Below are 21,190 nucleotides of genomic sequence, written 5' to 3' on the forward strand. Positions count from 1 at the left end.
AAAATTTATAAAAAATCCTGGGTGATTAGAACTTTATTCATAAATTGGACTTTCATTTTAGCAGCTCAATAATAAAATTCTATTGAAGGAAACTGGTACCTTTTGGACATTTTCCAACGCATTTCTTGCAGACATGCATATCCTTATCATCTTCAATATATCCAGTTGGGCATTTTTCTCTGCATTGACCCATGAATGCTTTCCAATATACTCTTTTATCACTGTTTTGTTCAGTATAATTTTCATCATAAGTGTAGTTTTTGCATTCATGTTCCTGCACACATCTTCTTCCTAAAAACTACGAAACAAAACAAAACAAATTAGTTAAGAAAAGAATTAAAAATGCAAAGCACACCAGTTTATCACAAAATATTTAAAAACAGAAAAACAGCATATTTTTAGAATTTTTGATACATATTGCCTGCTGGAGATAAAAATATTTTCTGTACAGTGTTGCCATTACACACTTTAAAATTGTTCAACTGTTCAATTTGTTAATCAAAAATTTGTTAAAGCTTTACAAAATTTGAAATAGATTTTAAAAAATTCGGACTTCCAAGGTTGGTGGACTACATTATTTAAAATTTGATGGCTCAAGGTACACTTGTTTTCTTCACAGTGTGAGAAACATTAATGCAGATTCTTCATTATTTAGTTTCTTTAAATATAATACATGGCAGTAGCTTGAAAAGTGAACCAAGGCAGAAAGTGAAAGGAAGTAAAATGCCATTTTGAGACTAACAGCCTCTTGGGTCTAACCAACGAGATATATACTGGTAGAGAGTTTATTGCAACCTCCAACCGGTTCCAACATTAGTGTCACGTGATTGCTGGTCAAATTCCGAAAGTCTGGAAATACTTTACATTCATTTCTATGGGATGAAAGACACCTGCTCATAAAATGTAAGAAAAAATGGTTATCCGCTGCAGCGCCTATGGATGTAAAGAAAGTTTTGTAAAAGGAGGACCTGTAACTTTTCATAGCTAAGTTAAAACAGCATGATTTATTATTTTATTTCCAGTATTTTTGTCATTTTACTATCTCTGTTGAATTGGTTGGAAAGTTTCAGCCATATTGTATAAGGAAATTGCCGCTGTATACAGTCAAAAGTCGTTAATCCGGACTCGTCGGGACTTCGGCGATTCCGGATTATCGATTTTTCCGGATTATAGATCATCAGTTTAAATCTCGTAAGATGGCATGCAGAAATTCTAAAATTAAAAGTATGAAACCGTAATTTATGAAATAAAGAACAATTATGATCTAAAGGGTATCAAAATATGCAAAAAGAAAAAGCTTAATATTTATTTGTTTACTTTATTAAACATTTCTTTCAATGTAAGTTGTTTAAGTTTTGCTTCGTTTCATGTGATAATACTTTCTCTTTAATTCTATTAAACAGACATAATTTCTTGTTCAGTTACAAAGTTCCGCTGTTCAAGTCCTATAATTGCTGTGTCGAGAATACTGACTAATTTGTCAATCGAAATTTTTTCGTTTTCAATAACCTCTGTCACTTTCTTCGCTATCGGAAGCGAATTATAATGACGAGGAACTTGTTTTAAATCATATCAAAGACGGAGCACATCGAGATGAAATACTGCATTTGATAAGGAATTATAAGCCAAATAAAATAAAAACATCTGCCCTGAAGATAAGGATAGTGCTGACAGATCAACTTCCAATTCATTACGCGCCCGCCGCTGCGTTCCCCCCGCCGAGCAGCGTGAAATTGATAAACAGATTTCGGATTTCAAAACATACTTTCGCTTTAGATCCTTTACATATTAAAAAATATATATCGGAAATTCTATTTGATATAATCGAAAGTTTAAACCTACTTTTATAAAATTTCTCTTACAGTCTGCAAAAAATAATAAGCCGGATCCAATTCGAAAATTAAGGAACAACGCAATCATCAACATTAACTGAAATAGATAATTATTTAGCTTATACGTCCATTATACATAAAACGCGCACGCGAAAACGTATTCTGCACTTGCGCACACTCATATGCGCAGTCGTAAAAGGTCTTACGCGCACGCGTAAACCCGTATGCGCATGTGTCAACGCTGCGCATGCGCAGAAAGTTTTTAGTTTTGAGGTCCGGATTATAGATCATTCCGAATTATGGGTGTCCGAATTAACGACTTTTGACTATATGACATTTTCAGCATGTATTAATAGCATCAAAATGTAATAAATACTGTGACATTATTTACTGGAATCACCTTTTAGAAATAATTGAATTTTATGTTCTTTTTCCGTATAATCCGTTGAAATAGAAAGCTGCGCCAATTGGCGCTAACCCTTTTTCGCCACGTCGTACGCGTTTTGGTTTCGTAAACAAGTACTGCCTGCGATAAAAAAAATAATAATAAATAAAATGCTATTATTATTAAATTATTGAGATAAGATTATGTGATATGTTTACTTTGTTAAAAAGAAATCTAATTCAAAATCTATAAATGAGCTGAAAATTTTTATACTAGTGTATCTTAGTTAATACAGTCAAAAGTCGTTAATTCGGACACCCATAATCCGGAATGATCTATAATCCGGACCTCAAAGCTAAAAAAACTTTCTGCGCATGCGCCGCGTTGATACATGAGCACAGGCGTTTACCCTTGCGCATAAGACCTTTATGATTGCGCATATGCGTGTGCGCAGGTGCAGAACACGTTTTCGCGTGCGCATTTTATGTATAACAGACGGCATAAGCTAAAATTATCTAATTATCTATTTCAGTTAATATTGATGATTGCGTTGTTCCTTAGTCTTCGAACTGGATCCGTCTTATTATTTTTTGCAGACTGTAAGAGCAATTTCCTAAAAGTAAACTTGAACTTTCGATTATGTCAAATAGAATTTCCGATGCTGGAGCTCCCAAAGGATCTACAAAACGAAAGTATGTTTCGATGTCCATCAAACAAAAAGTGGAATTGCTGCAAGAAATGGATAAAGACATGAAGAAGGTGACAGAGAGGTTAGTGAAAATGAAAAAATTTCGATTGACAAGTTAGTCGGTATTCTCGGCACAGCAATTACGGGACTTGAACTGCGGAACTTTGTAACTCAACATGAAATTATGTCTGTTTATAGAATTAAAGAGAAAGTATTATCACATAAAACGAAGCAACTTAAACAACTTAAGTCAACAGATTGCCTATACTTAAAAGTGCCACCTATTTATAACTTAATCACCTCAATATTTGATTGCAGAGTTTTTGCTTGCATAGTAAGATTTGTTTAATTTAAGATTTTTTAAAAACATTTTCCTTTAAAACTATTTTTTAGCAACATAAATATATCATAACTATAGAGTTTTCTTTAATTTATAATGAGGATTAAGTGTGTATTAAGATTTTTAGTAGGAGTTAAAGTTTAAAAAAAAATCCTTGAAAACAGGCCTTAACTTTTTGTTGCATACAAACAGTATATATATACATATATAAAGTTTGTCAAAAAAAAAACATCAAAATTATATCTAAGTGAACTTTTGCAGGTTTGAATGAGTTTTCACTTTCTATTGATAAAAGCTTTTTCTTTTCCTTTTCTGTGAAACAGTCAGTTTAAGCCCTGAATTTGTTAAAATAAAAGCATGTATTTTTAATTTGTGGTTTGTATTTTATTTACACTGTTTTATGTAGTGATTTTTTAAAAGTAAATATCACATTCTTTATATATCTATAAAGATTTCCATGGTTTTACAAGCTAATTTTTTTTTAAAATTTATATCATCTCCAAAAAAAATGTTTCATAAGTAAAATTTCCCATATCAGAGCCATATATAGGGTATTGTATTTCATAAAGTTATTCATGTAGTATATAATAATGCATAGTTTCTATATTTCGGCCAAATTGTGTGTTTTTGTTTTAAAAAGCTCATTACTTATTCACAAATCAAAAATAGGAAATTTGGAATATACACTGGTTATCATAAATTCAGGAAAAATCACAAAAGTAGCGACAACTCCCTCAAAAATAAACCAAACCGTGTAAAATTTGAATATGTTGCCAAGTAAGAGTAGCTGAGTAAAACTCCAATATGCAAATTAGTGGCGCTGCACTCAGAAAACATCATCTGCGAGGAGCATAAAAGTTCTTGTTTGATAGCAAGCCCACATATTTCACTGTGATAGTGACATCAGAAATCTGAGATAGCCAATTCATAACAATGATCTCCAGGCATCATTTGCCTACAGAACTACGATAGAAAGCCACTGGGAGAGAAGAGGCAGGACAAAGTCAAACAGAAGTGGCCAGATGGCTAAATGTGAGTCCTTATGTGGTTCAGAGACTTTGGAGGCAATTTCAAATCACAGATTCGGCACCTAGGAGGTTCAGCTAAGGACAACCAACTGCTATGACGAGCGCCGATGACTGATATTTGACATTATGTGCATGCAGGAATTTAACCGCTACTCTGACTCTTCTTAGATCCTCCCTTGCTGCAGCCACCGGAAGGTTCATGTCAACGTCAACTGTGGGTAGAAGGCTTCACGAAGGTGGTCTGTATGCGAGGCAACCAGCCATTTGTGTGGCGCTCATGTCACGCCACAGGAGGGACCGTTTTCAGTGGGCACGACAACATGTCCACTGGACACCTTATCAATGGAGGGCGGTTCTCTTCACGGATGAGCCCAGGTTTAGTCTAGAAAGCGATAGTAGGCGTTACTTGATATGGAGAGAACCTAGAACCCGTTATCAACCAACCGTGAAAGAGATGCATACGAAAGGGGAAGTATCTGTGTTTGGGGTGGCATCTCTTTGGGTGGACGCACAGACCTCCATGTCTTTCCAAGGGGAACCGTGAAAGCTCACATTTATAAAGATGACATCCTCGATGTTTATGTGCGCACATATGCTACGTCAATAGGTGATGTTTTCCTGTTACAGGACGACAACGCAAGACCACACAGGGCTCGCATCGTAGATGATTATCTTCAACAGGAAACAATTATGCGCATGGAGTGGCTAGCTCAATCCCCGGACTTGAATCCTATCGAGCACGTTTGGGATGCTTTAGGGAGACATCTAGCTGCTCTCAATCAGCCCCTCAAACCCTTGACGATTTTGCAACTGCTTTGCAAAAGCAATGGCTCTCGCTTCCTATGGAACTGGTAGACCGCATAATTGAAAGCATCACACATCTCTGTATGTGCTGCATTGCTTCTAGAGGCGATCATATTCCATATTGAAGGTACTTTTCCCACAGCAAACTAACACCTTCGATTTGTTCATTTTATACATGGGCTAATTTCTATACTACCATAATTGTCTGGTAATTTCTTTTTATGTTATTTGATATCTTACTACAGTCAAAAGTCGTTAATCCGGACTAGTCGGGACTTCGGCGATTCCGGATTATCTATTTTTCCGGATTATAGATCATCAGTTTAAATCGCGTAAGATGGCATGCAGAAATTCTAAAATTAAAAATATGAAACCGTAATTTATGAAATAAAGAACAATTATGATCTAAAAGGTATCAAAATTTACAAAAAAAAAGCTTAATATTTATTTGTTTACTTTATTAAATATTTCTTTCAATGTAAGTTGTTTAAGTTGCTTCGTTTTATGTGATAATACTTTCTCTTTAATTCTATACACAGACATAATTTTTTGTTCATTTACAAAGTTCCGCTGTTCAAGTCCCGTTAATTGCTGAGCCGAGAATACCGACTAAATTGTCAATCGAAATTTTTTCGTTTTCACTAACCTCTCTGTCACATTCTTCATGTCTTTATCCATTTTTTGCAGCAATTTCACTTTTTGTTTGATGGACATCGAAACATACTTTCGTTTTGTACGATCCTTTGAGAGCTCCAGATTCGGAAATTCTATTTGATATAATCGAAAGTTCAAGTTTACTTTTATAAAATTGCTCTTACAGTCTGCAAAAAATAATAAGCCGGATCCAATTCGAAGATTAAGGAACAACGCAATCATCAACATTAACTGAAATAGATAATTAGATTATACCGTCCGTTATACATAAAACGCGCACGCGAAAACGTATTCTGCGCTTGCGCACACGCAAATGCGCAGTCTTAAGAGGTTTTACGCGCACGCGTAAACGCCTGTGCGCATGTGTCAACGCGGCGCATGCGCAGAAAGTTTTTGGCTCTGAGGTCCGGATTATAGATCATTCCGGATTATGGGTGTCCGAATTAACGTCTTTTGACTGTATGTGTTGTATATTGTGGGTAAGTTTCATAAAATTCTACATGTAACTTTTTCAGTAATCATGACTTTTCCTTAATTTATTATAACCAGTGTACTTGACTACCAGTTTGAGTAGGTGATTTTTGGTACTTGTTCCTGATATACTTTAGAAAAAATAATTTAAATAAATAAAAAATAGCATTAATCCATTTAAAATAAAAATATACTACTTTGTATGAACACCAAACTTTTAAATATGAGCAGGACACCTGCTTTTTGTTTCCAAAACTTTCTGACTTTCTTCATCAGGTGCAAGTTTGACCCTTTGCAGCTGGTGAAGAACGAAAGCTTTTTGTTCAAAATGTGACTCCTGCTCGCGTTTAAAAGATTGGTGGTCATACAAAGTAGTATATTTTTGTTTTACTTAATTTTTGAGTGTTCATTTGTAATTAAAGCCCCTTACTTTATAGTAAATATTATATTTAAATACACATTTTCGTAATGTGTTTATTTAATTAGGTTACAGGATTAAAATAGAATATGTATTGTCATGTTTGAATTTATAATTCAGAAAGAAAATTTTATTTTGGAAATGTACATTTTACAGCTGATGTGCAAAATATGAAATCTTACTAAATTCAATGTATAGCAGCATACGGTTAAGGCAGTAGTTTCCAAGTTTGCATGAAATTATTTTCTGGACTTTGCTAAGTTTATAAGCACTTTAATATGTAAGTAACTGAAAAAAAAAATAAGCATTTATAATCAGTGAAAGATCTTTTAAAAATAAAAATTTAATTTACTATCGTACATTTCCAGAATGCAAGTACTATTAGTAACACTGAAAGGTCAAAGGTAAATGAAATTGTTCCAAAATATTTCTGACTTTAAATTAAGTAAAATTATGTTTACTTAAATATAAGAAAGTAAAATATTTTTCTGTAATAAGATTTCAGTATAATTTACCTTTTTGTATCATAAACTATATTATAAGTTTGGACAGTAATAATTTATAGTTCCAGCTGAAAGTCAACAGTCCGTAAGTATATATTTCATCAATTGCATAAATACATATCTTAAAATGTGATTTTCTTTTTCTCTTTAGGATGCAATGCATTAAAAATAAACGAGATTTTTTTATTAAACGTTATTCAAAATTAAGGTTTCCATCTCAATTTTTTATTATTCATTTTAGATTTTCTTCCTAAAATTATTTAACCTAAACATCTTAAACAATGGCGCAAATAATTTAAAGCAATTATTAAAACTATAGATAAAATATTCAGGAAAAATGGGTCAAGTTATATCTAAAAATAATTGTAAAAAATCGAATAACCTAATTCGAGGCCATTGTCTGCCGACTGCCAGCAGACGGAAATAAAAAACACTTCCTGCCATATCAAAAGTGCGCCAAACTGGCGATGAACAGCCTAAGCTGTCACTTCCCAAGACCGCCAAGACCATAAATCACGTGGTATATGTTCACACCCTAGCAGACGAATTCTCTGTGGGTGAGCCGTCTACCTGTTATATGAAGTAGTTGGGTCTAACACCCCTTAGGTATAATAATAATAATAGTAAAATATATATATATTAGGAAATAAATTATTATTAACTAACTTTGCAGCAATTGCGCAAGTAATAATAACTTGTATTCGCACTAAATGGATTTAAGTTCATACAACATTATATATATATATATATATACTGAAAGCTTTCAGATTGTACAATATGCCCAAAGATTTTTTCTTTTTAAACATTTTGTGTGTTACCTTTATTTATTAAATATCATGTTCTTTGCACTTTAACAATAAAATTCAATTAAACAGCAATATCACAAAATATTTAAAAGAGCGTATCTTTACAATTTCTGATACACAGTCTCGTGTGTTGGAGATAAAAATTCCCCCCCATACAGTATTGTCATTGCTCATTTTGAAATTGTTGAGTTTTTTAATCAAAAACTTATAAATGCTTTACAAAATATGAAATAGATAATAAAACAAATTCCAAATTTGGTCTTCCAGATGCCCATATTTGAGAGGAGACGTATGTTATTCCAAATTTGATGGCTCTAGGTACCGTTGTTTTATTGCAATGACAGAAACATACATTTATGCAGATTCTTCATTATTTAATTTCTTTAAATATAATACAGGGCTCTAATATTTGGTGGCAACAATTTAGAAAAGTGATTTGCCATTTATAGTGAATGAATGCAAAATGCCAAAATGAAATTAATAGCCCTTCTGGGGAAGTTGCCCCTTTGGGTTAATAAATAAATAAAGGCTAGTGTTTTATTATGGATGTTTTTTGCGTTTTTAAATTTGTTGACTAACTGCTGTGTTATGTAATTAATTCTTAATGCAGTGCCATTTTTGAAAATGGCTGTTGGCTTTCTCATCTTAGCTTGGTGAAAAATTAGTTGCAAGCAGTTAAAAACTATCCAGCACAAGGGGCATGCGGATAATAAAAAAATACCAAATATCCCATGTATTGCTGTCAACTAAAAGTGTTTTAATAGTTTTCCAAAGTAACATAAATACAAACCATTAACTGTTAGAAAGTTCTCTATTAATACATTACTCTTAAAACAGACAAGCCTCCTATCTGGCCATAATGAATTACCTACATTATGAAAGTTAATCATTAATTACTAATGAAAAAGAACACTATAAAGACTTGACTTATTCTGTTTAAAGTTTCAGAAACGAAAATCATTTTTTTCTTATGCTTATTCCTTACACTTAATAATGGTAAAGACAGCAAAAAAGTACCTGCCTCAAATGTGCCAGGCGGACATTTCTTTAAACATCGTCCTTCATACACAACATGTCTACAAACAGCACAATCAGACAATGATCTGCCATGACATCCACCTAAGCATTCTTTATGACAGCAGACAAAATTATCTGAGCAGGAAGAATTTTCTTGTTCACAGGTCAAAGGGCAAACTAGAAATGTATTGATTCAGTAACAAAGCATTCTGAGAAATACACATTAATTGACAAAGTACAGCATACACACACACATATATACAGTCAAAAGTCGTTAATCCGGACTCGTCGGGACTTCGGCGATTCCGGATTATAGATCATCAGTTTAAATCTCGTAAGATGGCATGCACAAATTCTAAAATTAAAAATATGAAACCGTATTTTAGGAAATAAAGAACAATTATATCTAAAGGGTATCAAAATTTACAAAAAAAGAAGTTTAATATTTATTTGTTTACTTTATTAAACATTTCTTTCAATGTAAGTTGTTTCGTTTTATGTGATAATACTTTCTCTTTAATTCTATAAAGACATAATTGAAAGCTCTGCTGTTCAAGTCCCGTAATTGCTGTGCCGAGAATACCGACTAACTTGTCAATCGAAATTTTTTCGTTTTCACTAACCTCTCTGTCACCTTCTTCATGTCTTTATCCATTTTTTGCAGCAATTCCACTTTTTGTTTGATGGACATCGAGACATACTTTCGTTTTGTAGATCCTTTGGGAGCTCCAGAATCGGAAATTGACATAATCGAAAGTTCAAGTTTACTTTTATAAAATTGCTCTTACAGTCTGCAAAAAATAATAAGGTGCATCCAATTCGAAGATTAAGGAATAACGCAAGCATCAACATTAACTGATATAGATAATTGTATAATTTTAGCTTATACCGTCCGTTATACGTTAAACGCGCACGCGAAAACGTAGGTCTTAAGCGCACGCGTAAACGCCTATGCGCATGTGTCAACGCGGCGCATGCGCAGAAAGTTTTTAGCTTTGAGGTCCTGATTATGGGTGTCCGAATTAACGACTTTTGACTGTATATATATACGTATAATGCAATCAGTAGATATTTCACTTCTGACAACTCATTTTTTTCCGTATTTAAGCAAGATTATGGAGATTATAAACAAATGCATGCTTAAATTTAAAGAGGCAAAAATAAATTCAAAAATAAGATACATACTTGCATCACAATAGCTGAAGTTTTGGGTTGCCTAAAGCACTTCACAGATTAATTAAAAAATATGAGGGCTATTCAGAAAGTAAGGAACGTTTCCATCTGACATCACTAGGTGCATGCCAATCACATATATTTTGGTGTCTGCATGCTTGGCATCTCAGTTGGTGTCCAGCCATCACAACGGGAACATTTCCACGCTGCCCGTTTTTTCAATATTCAAATTTAAAATGTGTGCTAAAATTGAAAAACCTGCCAGTTGTGAGGTGCGGTCTGTGATAGGGTTTTTGTTGGCAAAAAAACCTAAAACCTATGGAAATGTTTTGGCAAGTGTGTGAAGTGTACAGAAACAACGTAATGAATGAAAGTTCAATCCGGAAATGGTTCATTCAGTTTAAAAATGGCCGAACTAACGTTCACAATGAAGAGAAGAATGGACGCCTTAGCATTGTGACTGACGAACTGGTTGCTAAAGTTGATGAAAAGATTCGTGAAAACCGCTGTTTCACAATAACAGAGCTTTTGCTTAGTTTTCCACGTTTCTTTGTTGTTTGAAATTGTCACAGAAAAGCTAGGCTACCACAAATTTTGTGCAAGATGGGTGTCGAAATTGCTTAAAGGTCAGCAAATGAGCCCAGCTTTGACGTTGCTGGAGGCCTACGACAGACATGGCGATTCATTACTGTATTGAATTGTAACTGGTGATGAGACACGGTTCAGACACATGAACTGCGAGACAAAATTACAATCCATGCAGTGGGGACACACAAGTTCCCCCAAAAGATCAAGAAAATGTTTGCAAAGCTGACGAAGATTATGGCGACTGTGTTTTGAGATAGGCAAGGTGTGCTTCTGATTGAATTTCTTGAATGTGGTACCACAATAAATTCTGAGAGGTACTGTCAAATCTTGCGCAACCTTAGGAGAGCAGTTCAAAACAAGCGCAGAGGAAAGTTGATGTTCAAAATTTTGTTTTTGCACGACAATGCCCGACCTCACATGGCAAACCGCACTTAAGAACTCCTGCCCGACCTCACACTTAATTCAATCAAATGGGAGGTTTTCCCTCATAAACCTATAGTCCCGATCTTGCACCTAGTGATTTTCACTTGTTTCCAAGAATGAAGAACTGGCTAGCAACACAGTGCTTTGACGACGACAAGGAGCTGCAGGTGTGCGTCACTGAGTGGCTGAAATCGCAGGCGGCAAAATTCTATGACGAAGGAATTTCAAAGCTTGTCCACCGCTATGATAAGTGCCTCAATTTGTTTTTTGACTATGTAGAAAAGCAGCTCTTTCTGATGTATATAATATTTTTTTTTCTTGTACTTAGTTTCTTTTTAATTCCAAAACGTTCCTTACTTTCTAGATAGCCTACACATTTACAAATTTAAAAATTGCTTAAAATACAAATTAAATAAGAATGCATACAGAAAAATTCATAGTTACTAAATTTAGTATACTATACATGAAAATTAGCTATTTTCACAGAAATACATAATTTTGTTTCTTATTTTTATGTATTAAAAGAAAAATAAATAAATAAAATAAAAAATAAAGAAGTAATAATCAATAATTGATAGAACAGACACTCAGATGATATACATATATACATGCTTTTATGAAGAATGACACAAATTTCTGTTTTAGAAATATTAACTTTATTGTTAATTAGTTTCCAATTATGAAAAATTATAAGATCAAGCTGATATTTACCATATGCTTTTAAAAGAAAGTATTTATTTTTAAATTTCAGTTCTGCTAAATTATTTCATATTAAAATTGACATGGAGTATTTATTCCTTAATCAAATTAAAAATCAAAACAAGGTAGCAATGAATTAAACTAACAAAATAGTGAGAAAATTAACTCTGAAGCAATAGTACTTTCCAATTTTTTTAAAGAAAATTTCCTTTAATTGCCTTGTAAAAAACAAGTGATTGAAGCAGGCTGTTCGAAAAAAAAAGCCGTGAAATGTTTTTTTACGAGATGATTTTCAAGGTCTATTTATGTTCATTTAAGGATTACATCAAATAAATTTGTTTTATGCTAAAGTAGCTGTCTAAAAAGTGAGTAAACCATCAGAATCAAAAGCTCTTAATATTTCCGTACATTATTAAAGATATTTCTTTAATTATACGAATATGCATAAACCGAACTGTGCAATAATCTCCAAACATTTCGGTTTCTATGAAATCACAAATCTGAAAGGCCTAGAAAAGTCCACAGGAGGTACACGACGGCTGTAAATTTTTTGGTATCTGTACATTTAAGAAGACTTGTAACTAAATTTTAAAAAAGAGAAAAAATAATAACCATGAGTTTTAAAGAAGAGGAACATAATAACCATGAAAATGAACAATGTTTCAGAGATTGGAAAATAATTTAAATCTTGATGCAAATGAAATTAACCAAATAATTATATATTGCTGCAAGTGATCCTGGATAATATGAAATTTTAATGACGATGATGCCATATCACCTGTTCAATGAAAATTGCAAGAAATAGGGGAAAGTAATAATTGCAGTAGTGACAAAGTTATATCAAAACACTTAGAAACTACCAACAGAAGTGAAATAATTACAGCTGTAAGAAGACTTGAATTCATTATGCATATTGGAAACAAATACACAATATGGATAATGCACGTAAAAGGATATCTGAAAGACAGGGAACTTTTTTTTGCTAATCAATATATACAGTCAAAAGTCGTTAATTCGGACACCCATAATCCGGACTGATCTATAATCCGGACCTTAAAGCTACAAACTTTCTGCACATGCGTCGCGTTGACCTGTAGGGCTGCGCATAAGACCTTTACGGCTGCGAATATGCGTGTGCGCATGCGCATAATACGTTTACGCATGCGCGTTTAGTGTATAAAGGACGGTATAAGCTAAAATTATCTAATTATCTATTTCAGTTAATGTTGCAGATTGCGTTGTTCCTTAATCTTCGAATTGGATCCGGCTTACTATTTTTTGCAGAGTGTTAGAGCAATTTTATAAAAGTAAGCTGGAACTTTCGATTATGTCAAATAGAATTTCCGTTGCTGGAGGTCCCAAAGGATCTACAAAGCGAGAGTATGTTTCGATGTCCATTACAAAAAGTGGAATTGCTCCAAAAAATGGATAAAGGCATATCCTTTGTTTCTGTAACCATTCCGAAATCTGTTTATCAAATTGACGCTGCTCTACGGCGAGGAGGGGGGACGCCGCGGTGCGCAATGAATCGGAAGTTGATCTGTCAGCACTATCCTTATCTTCAGGGCAGATGTTTTTATTTTATTTGGTTTATAATTCCTTACTAAATGTAGTATTTCATTTCGATGTACTCCGTCTTTGATATGATTTAAATCAAATTCCTCGTCATTATAATGCGCTTAAGACAGTGAAGAAAATGACAGAGAGGTTAGTGAAAACGAAAAATTTCGATTGACAAGTTAGTCGGTATTCTCGGCACAGCAATTACAGAACTTGAATAGCGGAACTTTGTAACTGAACAAGAAATTATGTCTGTTTATAGAATTAAAGACAAAGTATTACCACATAAAACGAAGCAACTTAAACAACTTACATTGAAAGAAATGTTTAATAAAGTAAACAAATAAATATTAAGCTTTTTTTTTTTTTTTTTTTTTTTTTTTTGTAAATTTTGATACCCTTTAGATCATAATTGTTCTTTATTCCATAAATTACGGTTTCACATTTTTAATTTTATAATTTCTGCATGCCATCTTACCAGATTTAAACTGATGACCTATAATCCGGGAAAATCGATAATCCGGAATCGGCAAAGTCCCGACGAGTACGGATTAACGACTTTTGACTATATATATTATAATATCTCGTCATTTAACAAATAACTATATTTATTATTGAAGTGGCAACGTCATATTTGTATGATGTAACCGTTGCTCAGAAACATAAGAAATTGTTTAAAAATTAGAATTCTGGAGTTTTACCAGTTCAAATAAGCAATATAAATACATGTTAAAGGATATCTGAAAGACAGAGAGAACTGACTTTTTTAACAAATGACTGTTTTTTCCTTTTTCTCTTGCTTTAATGGCCAAGTTTTATAGTTTTAGCTGAATTAGCCATTTTCACTTGGAAAAAATTTTTTTCCATCCTACTACAAGCCAAGCGCCATTTTTGAGATCTTTACATGGTTTCCGAGGTTTTCGGCCCCCTTCGATAATAGGAGACGAGTTGCAGATAACGAAAATCTCTTCGCATTGGCTAAACGCCCACAGCACTTCGCTCCCCCCTACGTACGTCATCCAAATGAAGACACTAGAAGTATAGCGGCCATTTTTCAACACGTTTTAAGAGGGACAGCTTTGCATCGCCAAAGGTCAGTTTTTGTTTCTTTTGTTACAACTTTTTCTTGGTCTTAGCAAGACCCACTGAGTTTGTTCTCTTCTTAATTTTTGTTTTATTTTATATTAATTACAGGTTTTCATTACAGTTTTCTAAAATCTATTATTTAAAAATTAAATTGTTAATCTTTAAGCTTGCAGGCCCAGCCCGTATGTTTTTGTATTTTTAGGACTAATAGCTCATCGCTATTTATTTTCGTTTTTGATTTTAATTTTAGTCTTGATTTAGGAAGTTTAGGTTTTGATTAACATATTTTAACACCTTAATGCGTCATTCTGTGCAGACGCGTCGGGAAATTGGAACAGAGAATTGAGACTATTAAAATTTCCAAGACACTTACTTTGTCTAAATTAAAAAAAAAAAAATTTTTTTAGCGAAAAAGCTTCAATTGTCTGTTTCGGCGAAACGCGTAATGGGGTTAGCTTGATTCGACGTTCAAATAAATGAAATTTCCCTTGAAAAGCCTGTTTGGAAGTCGAATTGGGCTAATTTACCATTTTCCGCTTACTTTTTAACTTTTTCTGTTTTTTAATTTTATTAATGTTTTACATGTCTAATGATTTGATTTTCATGTGTATTAATTTTTTGAAAACGTGTTAAACCTTTTGGAGCAGCAGCTCTTGGTAACTTTTAGGCGAGCTTACTACAATATATATATATATATATATATTGTAATATCTTGTTATTTAACAAAAAACTATATTTATTATTGAAGTGGCGACGCCACATTTGTATGATGTAACTCTTGTTCAGCAACGTAAGAAACTGTTTAAAAATTAGAATTCTGAAGTTTTACCAGCTAGTACATGCATGAAAAATTTGTAACTAAAAGGCTGTATTCAAATTATCTATCTCCGTAAACTAAAACTAAAATTCCTGTTTTACTAAGATTATCTGTTACTTTGTCAGTTACTGCAAAATACAGTACAGTCTTATAAAATTGGAGGTTCCACCGAGATACAGTCGATTTAGTTTAATCGGACCACATTGGGAAGCGATCGTTTTGGTCCTAATAACTGGTTGACCCGATTACACGAACATGTCCTATATTGTAAGACGGGACATGCTATATGTAGCAAATAATAAATGTACATGTAAATCATGTACGAAAATGTAATTATGAACTTTATGGTGCAGTACAAACAAGAAAGACAATCGAACTTTTTTTCATTGAAAAAATTATTTAGAAACAAATTCTAAGAAACAATCTCCACGATACTCAACATGCGAACCACAATAAAAATAATTTCTTATTAAGTTCCAGTCAAGAATATTTAAAGAACTTATCCAATGTGATCTGTAATGTGTTTGTGTAAAATAACTGATACTAAAAATTTTACGTCTAAATTATAATTCATATTTGTGGTAAAAAAATATTTAAAACTATTATTTAGCCTTTACTGTTATTTGTATTGAATTTTTATATTGATAATTGATAAGTGTAAGCCCTCCCGGCATTTATTAAAAAAAAAAGAAAGAAAGAAAGAACTGCCAGCTGAGTTTTTGAATTTGTGTATTTAACTGTAATTTGATAACAACATCACTCCATTCATATATTATGCCAAAATATCCAATTGCATTTTCATTAATATTCAATGAAAGGAATAAGAAAAACTATAACATGCCAGAAAATAAGATTAAGATATTTTTCACCACACGGGTCTGAATGTTAAAAGATAACATACTTGCCATAATTGCTACAAAAATACTGAATAAAAGTATTAGCAGAAATCCGCAAATATTATAGCGACAATGATTTCGAGAAACAAAATAAAAAATAATAAAGAATAATTTTGATTTTATGGCTTTAAAAGTAAAAGAATGTTCTTGGAGAAATATTTTACCCGTTGTCCTCATCCCCCCACGCAAACTACTTAGTGATTTTGTAGGGTTTATATTTATTTTAACTAACATTTATTTTAAGCTATCTTTCCTGCCAAGCCTTTACTTTCCCTAGAATTGCCAATGCCAGAGTATGTAAATTGTAGTAGAACGCGCAGAGTATTCAAATTTTTAGCAGAAGTAAGTTGAGTTTAAATAGAAGGGAAACGAGATTGTATGTGTGCTTCTTGAATCGCGAGCGTGAAGGTTGCTAGGTAGAAATTTAAGAACCGCGCGTTTCGGCCTGTGTGCCTATTTCGGCAGTTCGTTGAATCTTCAACTGCTTAGTCAGTAAGCTTGCTGAATCTCAGCTGTATCAGTAGATAAAAAATGGGGGTTCTGCTGCACGCGGTGTGCGGTGTGGGCGTGGTCAATGACATCCCACAGAGGGCGGGGCCAAAGGCAACGTCATCACACTAGGAGGCGTGGTCACGAGTGGAGTTGAGGTGTTGGTAGATTGCTGATTGAGTTGTAGACCTCCTGCTTTTCATTTAAAGTTAGTTTTTTAAATTGGCAACAGGAAATATTTTCTGCATCTTAATTTTGATGAAATGGCGATGCTGCCCTCTCTTGACGAAAAAGTGAATTATATGTTTTAGAAATATATTTTTTAAGTCTGGTGTTAAAATTATTCAATGCGCGACTCTGAAAACAACGTAAAAGAAAAAAATATAAAAAAGACTTTCCTTTAATGATAGTTCATCATGTTATGAAAATGTAACTACAAGATAATTTTTTTTTATTACTCAATTTTATTCTGATACTTTTATTCTTTCTAGTTTTCCATGAAACTTTAACTTATTTCTCAGGTTTTCTGTTTTCATAATAACATATTCATTTACTGTCATATTTTTTTAATACTTAACGTTTCTAATTTGTAATACTTTATTTAATTTCCACATACTATTTTTTTTTTCATACCTTTCATAAATTTCAGCATACCCTGAGATTTTTTAACTTATATGTTATATTTCACAAACGTTCTCGCACATGCTGTTTATTTGTTACGTTACTTAATTTTAGATGCAATTTCACACTTTTTTTAACGTTATAATGTTCAATATATTCTGAATTTTAACTTCATTTACTTTTTTTTAAACCATTCTAGTATTCTATACACACTTTAACTTACGACTATGAAATTGTATTTAAAAAGAAACATTTATTTTTCGTGATCTTAGTTCTTTTACTAAATTTTTTACAGAATTTCTAATTTCTTTCACGTGTTTAACAATATCTTCTTTACATTACCGAATATTTTTTTAAAAAACTTATGTCTATAACTGTTAATTGCTTTTCTTACGTTCATGATTTCCCTTCTGTGTTTATATTTCTTAATTCTAGTTTAACTTATTTATTATAATGTTTTTATTTCTGTCTCATCACTCGTAATTCCAACATTTTATCCCTTTTTATTCATTTTAACGATATGGATTGTTTTCATTTACTCCATATTCAAATATTTCTTTACAATTTTTATAATACTTGTGTTATTCCTCGATCATAATAGATCATCTACAGGTTTTACTCAGAAATTTCCATTCACAACTTTACAGTTTAATACCATTTATATCTAAATGTATTTCTTTCTCATATAGTTTTATGGTCTGCAAAGTTTCTAACATCATGTTAATTTTAAATCCCGATTACCTTTACGTGTGTTGATAATTTTCATTTCTAATTTTACAACCACGTTCAATGTTTCATCCACACATACCAAAATATTTCTTACATTTTCTGATATTTAGTCTATGTCATATTTCAGTACTTCAAATGAATTTACACTGCTCACACTATTATTTTTTCATGTTTTAGAGACACTAACTATACTAATTTTACTATTTTTCCTGCACTAATTGCATCTATGTCAGCAATCATGATAAACTAGCAATTGTTTTGCATCACATGCATAAAGAAATTCTTAAAACCAACTTTTTCAATATCGTACTCAAATTACTGTTTTCCAGATGGGAATTACCAGTCAGTATTCTTTGGTTTTACTCTGTTACATGTTTTTAAATTTTAACATCTTAGTTTTAATTCTAACATACATCTTTTGAACAGTTTTTTCTTTTAATGATAGCCTTACCTTATTTGTTCAAATTAATTCTTTCATTCACCTTCTTTACTACCTTTCAGTACCTTCATAATTCACTATGCAAACGCAATGTCTTTCACTGACATTCTGTTTAATAATACCACAAGTTTCCTTAACTGATAAAAAGCGAATTATTTCTCTTTTCAAAATAGAACTACTATATTTTTGCACAAACATTACCTTTATCCATTCAAGCCACCCCTTAACCTGTAACTGACGTAGCGATAGGAAAGGAGATTCTTATCATATGCTCTTTCGACATTTGAGGTTTCTAGAATTTCTTTGACAAGTATATCAATACCATCAGAAAATATACTTAACACTTTTACCCAGTTTAAAGGCAACATACTGTTATAAGAATGGTTTTAGTTAAATTTCTAACACAAATAAACGCATTTTGTGCTAAATAGGCATAAACATTTAGATTCAGAATATTTCTTTTTAATACGATGTAAGACTTGAATTTCATTCATGATACGGATTGTCTCTTGATTTTTTTTTTTTGTTTACCTTACACTAATAGAAAATTTTTATTTTACAAGTTCAGCTTTTAATGAAATAGAAATAAAAACTACGATACACGTGCTGTTTTTAAGAAAAGGAACTTTGATATATTTCCGGAAATGTAAATGCTTTTAGAGTTTTCTTTCAATAACGTTGATTTTCATTACTTTACTAACTTCAATAATTCTCTTATTAGCTAATATGAATGAAAGAAGATTATCAAAAATGTGACACAGTATAATTCTTACGAACATACGTACCTTTACCAGCATACAGATATTACCGATTGAAATGAAGAAAGATACAGATATTTTACTCCAATCTACATTAAATTAAAAAAATATTTAAACTTTCATACATTCCAAAGAATAAACGAAAACTCAATAGATATTGTCATGTTTGTATATATGAGATAAAAGTTTTATGAATGGTATTTAAAGTAATGCTTAGAACTTCATAAAAGCGAACATTCACTATGTTAATACACATATCATCAGTTATTTACATTAATCAATGTAATATTAATCATTACATGTACTATATGCATATATATTTAAAGTTTAATTGTCTTACAATTGAATAATTAACTATTGAGAGAAAGAGGTTCATATCTTACACTATTTAATTCACATGGAACAAATTTTTCCATCAACCACATTGAACCACGTTTATTAAATTCGCCAAAGCTCTTTTATTTCTGCATTTTCACACTCACGACACATTTTAAATGTAACTATTGATTACCATTTCAAACACCGATATCATAACTCAGTGTAAAACTAAATCATAACTCATTTTTTCCCTACTAACTACAATTTTATATATTCAAGAAGTACATCTAAGACATGATCATTTTCTATGTTCTAGAAGTGAACAAGGATCTTCCTTCACTTCTAGAACATAGAAAATGATCATGTCTTAGATGTACTTCTTGAATATATAAAATTGTAGTTAGTAGGGAAAAAATGAGTTATGATGTAGTTTTACACTGAGTTATGATATCGGTGTTTGAAATGGTAATCAATAGTTACATTTAAAGTGTGTCGTGAGTGTGAAAATGCAGAAATAAAAGAGCTTTGGCGAATTTAATAAACGTGGTTCAATGTGGTTGATGGAAAAATTTGTTCCATGTGAATTAAATAGTGTAAGATATGAACCTCTTTCTCTCAATAGTTAATTATTCAATTGTAAGACAATTAAACTTTAAATATATATGCATATAGTACATGTAATGATTAATATTACATTGATTAATGTAAATAACTGATGATATGTGTATTAACATAGTGAATGTTCGCTTTTATGAAGTTCTAAGCATTACTTTAAATACCATTCATAAAACTTTTATCTCATATATACAAACATGACAATATCTATTGAGTTTTCGTTTATTCTTTGGAATGTATGAAAGTTTAAATATTTTTTTAATTTAATGTAGATTGGAGTAAAATATCTGTATCTTTCTTCATTTCAATCGGTAATATCTGTATGCTGGTAAAGGTACGTATGTTCGTAAGAATTATACTGTGTCACATTTTTGATAATCTTCTTTCATTCATATTAGCTAATAAGAGAATTATTGAAGTTAGTAAAGTAATGAAAATCAACGTTATTGAAAGAAAACTCTAAAAGCATTTACATTTCCGGAAATATATCAAAGTTCCCTTTCTTAAAAACAGCAGGTGTATCGTAGTTTTTATTTCTATTTCATTAAAAGCTGAACTTGTAAAATAAAAATTTTCTATTAGTGTAAGGTAAACAAAAAAAAAAAAAAAATCAAGAGACAATCCGTATCATGAATGAAATTCAAGTCTTACATCGGATTAAAAAGAAATATTCTGAATCTAAATGTTTATGCCTATTTAGCACAAAATGCGTTTATTTGTGTTAGAAATTTAACTAAAACCATTCTTATAACAGTATGTTGCCTTTAAACTGGGTAAAAGTGTTAAGTATATTTTCTGATGGTATTGATATACTTGTCAAAGAAGTTCTAGAAACCTCAAATGTCGAAAGAGCATATGATAAGAATCTCCTTTCCTATCGCTACGTCAGTTACAGGTTAAGGGGTGGCTTGAATGGATAAAGGTAATGTTTGTGCAAAAATATAGTAGTTCTATTTTGAAATGAGAAATAATTCGCTTTTTGTCAATTAAGGAAACTTGTGGTATTATTAAACAGAATGTCAGTGAAAGACAT

At 31.9% G+C, this 21,190-nt stretch overlaps 1 protein-coding gene and 1 long non-coding RNA gene across 3 annotated transcripts in view; one reads left to right on the forward strand and one right to left on the reverse strand.

Annotated features, from left to right (window-relative positions):
• LOC118191077 (insulin-like peptide receptor) overlaps positions 1 to 21,190 on the reverse strand; it is a 586,597-nt gene that overhangs the window by 181,059 nt on the left and 384,348 nt on the right. For both annotated transcript variants that reach the window (XM_085817406.1, XM_085817405.1), the window contains exons 4-5: positions 8,951 to 9,123; positions 100 to 298 (exon numbers count right to left, since the gene is read on the reverse strand). In XM_085817406.1, the coding sequence (XP_085673532.1) occupies positions 100 to 298; positions 8,951 to 9,123 (372 nt within the window). The remainder of the gene's footprint in view (positions 1 to 99; positions 299 to 8,950; positions 9,124 to 21,190) is intronic.
• LOC146997344 (uncharacterized) overlaps positions 1 to 21,190 on the forward strand; it is a 116,876-nt gene that overhangs the window by 24,787 nt on the left and 70,899 nt on the right. The window lies entirely within an intron of this gene.

This window comes from Stegodyphus dumicola, chromosome 5, assembly GCF_044657685.1.
Source record: "Stegodyphus dumicola isolate Sdum_Otavi_A_Nest chromosome 5, ASM4465768v1".
Lineage (NCBI taxonomy): Eukaryota > Metazoa > Arthropoda > Arachnida > Araneae > Eresidae > Stegodyphus > Stegodyphus dumicola.